The sequence below is a fragment of the Phoca vitulina genome, unplaced genomic scaffold (genome assembly GCF_004348235.1).
Source record: "Phoca vitulina isolate PV1807 unplaced genomic scaffold, GSC_HSeal_1.0 scaffold85, whole genome shotgun sequence".
In the NCBI taxonomy this organism is placed as follows: Eukaryota; Metazoa; Chordata; class Mammalia; order Carnivora; family Phocidae; genus Phoca; species Phoca vitulina.
The window spans coordinates 3,359,256-3,369,076 of record NW_022589788.1 but is presented as its reverse complement, the minus strand read 5'-3'; the positions used below and the strand labels follow the sequence as shown (position 1 = coordinate 3,369,076).

General features: G+C 60.2%; 1 protein-coding gene across 22 annotated transcripts in view; it reads right to left on the bottom strand.

The window, feature by feature from the left end:
* ABLIM2 (actin binding LIM protein family member 2) overlaps positions 1-9,821 on the bottom strand; it is a 151,186-nt gene that overhangs the window by 109,065 nt on the left and 32,300 nt on the right. For all 22 annotated transcript variants that reach the window (XR_004298263.1, XM_032395440.1, XM_032395446.1 and 19 more), the window contains exon 2: positions 977-1,120. Coding sequence is in view for 21 of the 22 variants with exons in the window: in XM_032395440.1 (XP_032251331.1) it covers positions 977-1,120 (144 nt within the window). In the remaining variant the exon portion in view is untranslated. The remainder of the gene's footprint in view (positions 1-976; positions 1,121-9,821) is intronic.

Sequence of the window (9,821 nt, the reverse complement as noted above, 5' to 3'; positions counted from 1 at the left end):
GGGGCACTGACCACGGCGGGGGTGGGGCACTGACCACGGTGGGGGGGGGGCGCCGACCGCGGGGGGGGGGCACTGACCACGGGGGGGGGTGGGGCACTGACCATGGCAGGGGGGCAGCATCATGGGCAAAGGCAGTGTTTACAGGATACTAAAGGCTTGTTATTCTCACACCCCCACCTGGGGCTGCTCCATCCATTCCCAGAAAACAGGCACCTCCAGGCTGTGCCCCTCTGAGGGGCAGGGTCAGTGTCACCCTCAGACTGAGGGTCCCAGCGCACTCCCACCCCTGCCAGAGACGGTGCCACCCCAGAGGTCCCTGGGTCTCCCCTGGGGGTCACTGGCCCCCACAGGGCCCCCATGTCTCCCACGGCACTCTGCCCCCCTCCAGGGCCAGGGGGCTTCAGGGCCATTTCTGGGGTGTCCCCTGTCACCGCAGAAGAATCCAGGCCAGTGGTTCTCAAGTTTTCTTTCCAAACAATGGGACTGGACATGCAGTCTTCACAGAGGGCCCGAGGCCATGGCGTGGCGACGGACAGAGCTCCTCTGGGGTCGGGGGGCTCACCTGCGGCCTCGCACCCCCACGCCCAGGAGGTGCTTCCCAAAAATCTCCAAGGGACTCAGCCAGGGCCACACCCAGGTCTGGAATCCAGCTGGGGACAGGCTCCCCGTCCCCAGGCCACAGCTGCCCCCTCAGCTAGCTGCTGGCACGGGGAGGAGGCTGGGCCCCCAGTCTCGCCCCTCCCCCTCCCGCTCGGCAGCACTCTGTGGTCAAACCGCAGACGTGGGCTCACACGGCACGCCCCTGCCCCTGCCCCCTGGACCGGCCCAGCACCCCCTCCGATGGCCGGATTCATCCTTACTCCACGTTAGAGCCCAAACACCACCTCTGCCGAGCAGCCCTCTCTGGAAGCTTCCGGATCCTTCCGTGCTCCCTCCCCCGCAGCAAGGGCAAAGACCAGAGACCAGGGATGCTCACCTTTGCAGACGAAGCACTTGATGTGGAAGTACTTGTTCTGGACCCTTAGCACCTCCCCCTTGCACACATTCCCGCAGGTGTTACACAGGATCGCGGTGCTGGGCGGCTTCTCCAGGGGGCTGTGGGCGGCCTGGGGCTCCGACACTGCCAGGGAGGGAACAAGGAGCCACGTTAAAGGTGGGACACACGCCAGGCCCAGCGGAGCAAAGCAGCAGCGGCATGAGGCCTTGGGAGCCCCCGCCCCAGCTCAAGCCCCCGCCCCAGCTCAAGCCCCATAGGGGACAGACGCATCTTCTTTCCTGGGGGACCAGAGGGGACTGGATAATGTGAGAGGCCATCTGGTCAACTCCCAGTGAGGGGACTCCTCTCCATGGCAGCCCCACCCAGTGGGCCATCTGTCCCCCATCCAGGTGGGCATCCCTGCAGTGGTGAGAGATCACAACCCCTCCCAACGGGCAGCCTATTCTCTTGCTGCCTTGACCTGGCACGTCCTCGGCCGGCAGGGCCTCCGAAGCAAGGTCCCCCACCATGAGCTTGGCAGCCCTTCTGCAGCCAGGAGACCCGGAGTCCTCTCTTCTGCAAGTACAATAACCATGGTCCTCTTTTGAGCTTGCTTCAAATTCCCTCTGCGTCCTGGGGCCATTGACCTGAATATTGTTGCTGACCTCCTTAAAGCCAGCCATGGCCTGGGATGTTTATGGAAGCACTGGGAACCCACCGAGGGCCAGGTCAGGGCGGACGGTGAAAAGGCCCGGCCGTGGGGCTCTTGGGGTCTGGGCAGGGTCATACGCTCCTCATCCACGTCCTCCAAAAGCACCTACGGAGGCCAGAATGCAGGATGCCGTGGCCCACGGCAGGTCTGCCCCTTTGAGCTCTAGCCGGGCAGTGGAGACACCCCCATGGCGGAGCTGGGGCTGCGGGAGGCCCAGGGGCTGGGGACCAGCAGGGTCACTTGAAGCACAAGGAGGAGCTGGTTGGATGGTGGAGTTGGAGGCTGGCGTGGAGGCCTGCTGGGCAGAGAGCATGGCCCAGGCAGGCACCCGAACACGCTGGAGCCTTCCGACTCAGGACCGACCGGAGAAAGCCAAACCCGCTGCCTCACCAGCCACGTGGGACGCCCCCTTCCAGCCTCCCCAGGCCCCCAGTCCCCATTGGGCTCACCCAAGAGCCCCCTTTCCTCCTCTGGGAAGCTCCCCCTCTGCTCTGCCTGCCCCTGGGTCTCTGCCAAGTGCAGGTGGCCGACCCCCGGCTCCAGCCAGCGCTGGGTACACAGCTTTGCTTTTCTCGTGGGGCGGGGAGTGTCTTTTCTCATTTCCACATCTTCTAATGCCACCCTCCTTTTTTGGTCTGGGGTCCCCTGCCTGATGCTGAGACAAGGATGGGCTGCAGGTGTGTATCTGGGACCAGCAGGTGGCAGGAAGGAGTGAGGGGGACCTGAGGCAGGAAGTCTGCAGGTGCAGGTCAGTGTCCACCTGGCTGCAGCTGAAACCCCAGGTGGGCCCGGGGTGTGGACTGGCTGAGGAAGCACCTGCCACGCTTTGTTGGGGGGGTCAAGCTATTTGTACTTACACACACACACCCCATTTACACAATTGTCTAACACTAGCTTTGAGCAAGCACCAGACCTCAAGGTCTCCTCAGTCCTGTCGTAAACATCAAGGAGGTCCCTCCAGACAGAAGAGGACATTTCTCCACCCGATTTCCCACCTGTCCCCCACCGCCAGCACCCCGCGTCCCAGCAGCCCCTGATCTGCCAGAGCTGGGCTCCTCTCTGCTGCGGTCCCTGCCCGAGGTGCAGAGTTTGAGAGCGGGTGGCACAAAGTGGGGGCTGGGCCATGCTGGGGACAGCGAGCTGTCTGAGGAGGAGGCTGTGAACACCCCAAGGGTATCAGGGTTCCAGCTGCCTGGGAACGAGAAGGTGCAGGAAAGGAGGTGAGCAGCTTGAAAAGTAATTCGGTGTCACTCTGGGTACCCCAGACCCAGAGTCAACGCCTGCCTCGCGTTTCCAGAGGAGTCAGGATCCAAACAGCAGACTGGAGGGTGCAGAGCTGGGCGGGGGGCCCCGTGAGCTCTGTCTGCCCTCCTACGGCCATGGTGACATTGCCCACCCCAGGTTAAATGCCAACAGCAGGTTTGCCCTTCGCTTCTTTTTCCTGTAGAAAAAGTGCAGAGATTGCCTTATCTATTACTTAATAAAATTGGTGGAAGGCGGCATTTCCCTGGGCTTGAATTTAAGACTCCCCTGGTGGAATGAGCCACTGGAATCCAGGTTTAAAACCTGTGAACAGCCCGGGGCCTGGAGGGCTCCTGAGTCACCCTGTCCACCTCTGAGGCTCGGTGGAGATTGTGGGGGGTGGGGGGTGGGACACAGATCCTCCACACTGTTATCTTCTCATCTGTCAGGCAGACAAAGAACAATAGCCTATCATCTGTCCACGAGCAGACAAGCAAGTTTTTATACTACTAGAATCTGGCTCAAGTCCAATATGAGGGAAGGTCAAACCAGCCCCCCTGGGGGTCACTGTGAGCCCTGGGGGAGCACAGGATACAGGGGCAGACAGCCTGGGTGCAGCCCCAGCTTCACCTCCTGCGTGCTGTAACCTGGAACGCCCAGCCTTCCGTGTGTCTGTCCATCTACGCATCTGCCCTCTGCTCACATCACCTGCCTTGGGGGTGGGGTGGGGGGGCTTGCTAAGATGATGGGCTCAATACACAATGGCTATTGTCATTTGCAAAAACACAGAGCCTGACACCGCCAGTTTCCTGGCTACTGGAGATCTATCTGGTATGGGGCGGGGGAGAGCTGCTTTAAGATAGGTTTTGCTGGGGGGGCCCCAACTCTGCCCACCTGGAGCATCCTCTAAATCCTCCTGGGGCAGCTGGTCGTGAGAGCGGTGGTGCTGCCCTCTGGTGGCGGAAAGCAGACACTGCGTGGTGGGGACGGGTGGGCCTTCTGCGCAGGTGTCAGCCTGGCCCTGGGATCCCATCTGTGATTCCTGCGCATTTGTGGCGGGAGCATCTAACCTCCCAAGGTGGACTCATTCCTTGCACCCCCACAGAGGCCCAGTTGCAAGAAATCCCTGCATGTGGACTCTGATGGGGTGTTTCTCCTCGGGGAGCTGTTGTCCCTGCTGCTGAGGGAGCTGAGGCCAGGAAAGGAGGCTCAGGACCCGCAGGGGGCAACACCCGGGGTTTTCCCCAGGTGGCCCCAGGACAGGGACGGGCTGTTCCTGCCAGCCCTGGTGTCTGGTGCGTGGGTCTTACGTAAAAAAGGATAATTATCCAGAAACCAGATATCAAGCCACAAAACAACATGGAAGACACCCAGATGCATATTACTGAGGGAAACAAGCCAGTCTGCAGAGGCTGCGTGCTGTGTGAGTCCATCTACAGGACATTCTGGAAAAGGCAGACCCATGGAAACAGTAAAAACAATCAGCAGTTGCCAGGGCTTGGGGGGAGGGAGGGATGAGCAGGTGGAGCCCGGGGCTGTTTAGGGCAGAGAAGCCGCTCGGGTGGGGCACTGTGATGTGGACACACTTCATCACACACTTGTCGGAACCCACAGCAGGTTCAACCCCACGGAGGGAACCCTGATGGAAATCTCAGTTCATTACAATGTATCAAAATGGGCTCATCACCTGTAACAAACGCACATATTACAGGGGAAAGTTTGTGGGAACCCCACTTTATGCTCAGTTTTGCTGCAGACTGAAAACCACTCTAAGAACTAAAGTGTGTGAAAAATGTTAAAGGAAAGAAACAGAGGTGGAGAGCTACCACACCCAGAGGCCCAGCCACAAATGCAACAGGCTCATTTGGCTACAATTGCAAGATGGGCTCCAACCTTTGGTTTCATGAGTCCCCAGCTGTGATAATAACTTAAAACATAAACTCAAGTGGTGAGAATCGATCACGTGGGGCTGTGACCATTTGACCTCCCTGTGATAAGGAAATCCCAGCACTGGGGAGCCTTGCCAGGAACAGGAATTATTCCCGGAACCATCAACCTGATCAAGGGCCGGCCCCGCAGTCCCCGGCGACGCCCTAGAGTCCCTCCACGCTGTGATCCTGCTCTCTCTCCAGGAGACAGGAGCTTTGTGCTGCTGGGCCCAGGACAGGAGCTGACAGGGCTGGGTGTGGGCCCTCATCCCCATCCGGGGGTAGCTATGTGGCCTTGGAGAACTGACCAAACCCCGACAAGCCTCAGGTTTCACATCTGTGAGCTGGAGCTTGGTCTCATGAGGCATTTTGTGAGACTCCATTAAAGTAGAAAAAAAAGACCAGTGCAACGTCTGACAAGTGTTGCGGACCCCAGCTGCTGGCCTGGTTGTCCCCAGGCCCTCAGATCTCAGGGTCACCCCGCACCTGGGGACGGGGATGGGAGGAGGCTATCAGGAAGGAGACCAGGAGCCTCCCAGGGGGGTCATGCCTTTGCTTACTCGCCCACCTCATTGGAAGATTGTCCTAGATTTGCCGCCACGCTTTGCCACCTCGTGACGTGGCAGGGTAGGCGACAGGGACACCTGTCCTGATCCCAGCTACGCCCCCCCCACCCTTGGGCGGGTCACATGCCCTCTGAAGCCTATTCCCTCCTCTATGAAATGGGGACAAGTATTCCCGAATGTGGGACCCTCGTGCTGATCAGACCAGATGATGCGTGTGTAGCTGGTGACCCAGCTGAGCACCTGCTGCGTGTGCGGGCACAGGAGGCAGTGACTGTGACGGGGGGCCACGGACGGTGCCCTTAGTGACCTCCGGCAGGTGGGGCTCCTAACATCGGCCTCTGCTCCCAGGGCCTTGCCCAGCGGTGCCCAGTGCTGATGTGGTGAGCAGGGCCAACCCAGACCAGTGCCGGGCCTTGCTGGCCCTTGGCTTGGGGACAGGGACTGTGGCTGAACCCCACCAATGCCACTGCTAATGTCAGTGCCATGCTTGGCTCCCTCGCCTGTGTGGCCGGCGGGCGGGCCTCCTGGGCACTGGGCAAATGGGCCTCTTTACCCTGATGAGTGGGAACACGTCTCTGGCCTCTTCACCCAGCAAATCCTCCCGTTCTCCTCTTGGCTCTGTCGGCTCAGGCCCGACGGGGGCCACCTCCCACTTTGTTCATAGAAATTCACCAACCTGACGTCACTCTAGATGCCGTAGCTGAATGCCCCCTCTTTGTTCCTGTCATCAAAGCTGGGGGCCCGCGGTGATGCCCTCGGAACACGTGCCGGGCGCGGTCTCCCTTCTCCCCTGGGGTCCTCACCAGGGCAGGTGCCGCTGTGGCCCGGCCTCCTCCGGCCTCGGAGCATCTGCCCTGAGCCTTCCCGGCGCCCTGAACCCCTGGAGACCACCGCGAGTCAAAGCACTTCATTGTGAAGTCAGAACTGCAAGGCGCTCAGCCAAAGTGCGCTCAACTCCAAGAACTCAAACAACAAAGCTGTTCTTCCTCTTACTGTTTGCTGATTCAGTCATTCACCCACCCAACAAATGCCCGAGGACCTACTAGGTGCCCGGATTCCACAGGAACCAAACAGGCCCAGCCCTGGCCCCCTACCTGCAGGAATGGTCTGTTACCCCCATTTTACAGATGACGACCCTCAGACTTAGAGACAGGTGGGGGCTTTCCCAGAGTCACCTGGCTAGAGGAGGGACTCGGCTGGGCCCCAGCTCAGGGGGGTGTGATGCCCGCCCATCCTCGTAGCCACCTGCTGTTCTGCACGTCCCGGTCAGGTGCATCCTCGTTCAGCAAACAGGGGAACAGAGGAGTTTGTGGGCATCGGGGAGCCAGGGGCACACACTGGCTGGCCCACCAGATGGCAGGTAGCAGGAGAGGGGACATGCCGGGCCGAGGAGGCACAGGGGTGAGGAAGGGGAGAAAGGGGGAAGCAAGACGCCTCTCTTGGTCCAGCAACAACGCATCTCTTGCTTCCCAGACAGGAAGGCACACGTCATTTGTGATCCTCAGGGACATTTCCAACTGCTTCTTCTGCGCTCTCTCAGTGGCTCGGCGTGTCCTGTCCCCCTCCAAGGGCCCAATCCGTGCTGGAGCCCAAGCTGGTGTGCCTGACGTGGCCAAACACCCACATTCCCTGCTCATCCCGTTGTCCAGGGCTTGCACTGGGGGTACATGTACCACGGGACCACACGTGGGGGCCCTGTGTGCTCAGGGTCTGACTGGTCCCCACACCCCATCAGCCGAGCACTTTGCTGCGCTCTCCACTCTGCTGTTTGCATCACGCAGACCGCTGGCTAGGGCTCCAGACCGCACGACTCTGCTCTAACCCTGAATAAGCCATATAAACCGTGCATGCCCACCCAGGCCTGAGACTCCGCTATGTCCAGGGCGGGTCCCAGGCACACAGTTCCCATCCTCCCCCAGGCCTTCACTTCTAACCATGACAATGAGCAGAGAGCCACAGAGAGAAGCACAGCAGGGAGATGAACCTGTGTGCAACCAAGGAGGACTTCTGGGGGGAGGTGACATGAGGTGGGCAGGTGCCTTCTGGTTCAGCAAGTACCAGTCACCATGCTCATCTCCACCTCAGTACTAACCACGCTGGGTGGCCCTTGTCCATTGGTCTGTGTGCCTGCCTCCCCTGGCCTGGAAGCTCCCCCCCAGGGCCAGGGGCCAGCTCTGTGAAGGGTGTCTCCCTCAGGCCAGGTTTGGAAGAGACGACTCTCACACACCACGTGGCCATCCTTGTGGCTGGTGCATCCCCCAGCACAGGTGTTCCTTCAGGCTGGTTTTCTCAGTGTGGAGTTGAGGGCCCACCCACCCCATGCCTCAGAGGGTCTGCCTGTCCTCGGGGCACACTCTTCTGCGGGCTGTGTCTCAGGTCAGGAACAGGTCCCGCGCTCTTTCCTGCTGCCCTCCCCAGAGCTGCGTGTTGGAAAATCACACCAAATCGCATGAGAGCGCTTCCTTCCCTAACCTACTTACGGGCTGAGTGCTAATTATAATCACAAACCGGGAACTGCTCTCTGGAGTGGCAGTTCTTGCCGCGGCCATCGGCAGCCTGGGCCTGGCAAGCAGGCTCCCCGCTCGGCCAGAGAGGCGACCTCTCTGACTCTTCAAGTATGTCGTTCACCCAGGACCTCCATCCAGCGGAGATGCGGTGGGCTCCCACTCCCTGCCGGGCCCGGGGCTGACCCAGGGGCCCAGGCAGAGCAGAGCAGTCCCTGCCCCCAGGAGCTTGTGCTCAAGGGCACAGAGATGGGGGACAGAATTCCCCCCACAGAAGCTTGTTGCCCCAGACGCCTGAACTCCCAGCACCCGCCCCCACGCCCGTTCCTATAGTCACACCGTCAAACTGCAGGGACTCCATCGGGATGCCACGTCCACGTGAAGTGGTCATCCTGTCACCCGGGAAACGACCGGCCCTCTTCCACTTCCCCACGGATGTGGTCCCCGGTTTCTCCTATGGAGCCAAGTGGGCTCATCCGAGCCCCTGACCTGCCCCAAGCCCAGACAGTGGTCAGTTGTCCGCGATCCGCTCCGCTCTGCCGGAGTTCTAAGCAGTGGATGCCGGGCTCGAGCTCCAAAGTTTGCAGACAGAACTGATTATGTGAAAACGCTTCATAGTCCCTAACTGGCCAACTCCTGCCTGCATCTTGCAGCTTCTCCATCAGCCCTGGACCAGGACGTCCGGGGGGCCGACCCACCGGCGGTCCTCTGTGCCCTGCTCAGGGCCGGCCCAGGGCACAGCAGTGAACGTCTGCTGGATGGGTGAGCCGCCCCTCCTCTCTTGTTCACCCCCCTGCACTGAACGTCTTTCTGAAGTTCTCTCCTCTGAAGGGGTATGGGCTCCACACCTGGCTCACTGTGGGGGCCCAGCACCCAGCCCAGCACCCGGCACCTAGCAGGTGCTCCATAAATGGGACGAATCAACACATATCACACTGAGCCACAACCTTTGTGGGCACGTGCCGGTCTCCCCCTGCACACCGCATGCCTCAGCATCTGGCGATGTGACCGCCGCTCTTCTGGAGACCTTGGGACGTTCATCCCTCTGAGCTCCTCAGTGGGCTTCTGAGCAGCCCCTGGACGCAGACGTCCGTCCCACAAGCTCTTCTCCACTGTGGCTTTAACACGCCTTCCACTAAGCGGCGGGGCCTGAGACCCCCTCCCCGGGAACACGGGTGGACGTTCGGACTGCCTCGGCCAACGATGTGATGGGAGCGACACCATGGACTTCCAAACTAGATCATAATGCCATAAACTGCCTTGCTTTTAAGGGCGCTCATTCTTGGAGCCCAGCGGCCATGTAGTGAGGAAGCCCAACCACCCCAAATACCAAGTGACCGCATGCAGGGGACACGTGGATCTGTTCTCCAGAGGTTCCCATTGTCCCCGGCTCTCGGGTCACCCCTAGCCTTTAGATCTTCCCAGATGAAACCAGAGACAGAAAACATCCCTGCCGTGCCTTTCTGAATTTCTGACCCTCAGAACCCGTGAATATAACAGAATGGACATTTGGTGCCTAAGGTTTGGGGCAGTTTGTTATGTAGCCATAGAAAACCGAATGCCACCACAACCATACCCCAGAGTCCCCTCCCCAAGTCCTGACACGGTGTCCCCCCTACTTCTGCACACAGCCTGCCTGAGGCTCACTCGGGACCTCTCCGGAGACAGGAAAGTCACTCCCTCCAAAGCCCAAGTCCCACGAGGAGGTGCTAGCCGCCTTGATCCGGGGAAGGAAATGCCCAGAGTCTGGCCTGACCTTGCCTGGAGTCTTCACCACCACCCTGTGGTAGATACTCTTGCACCCATTTGGCAGAGCTAGAAACCAAGCTCAGAGAGGTACGCTAACCAGCCCAAAGCTGTGCAGCCAGGAGAGGCAGAGTGAAGATCCAACCC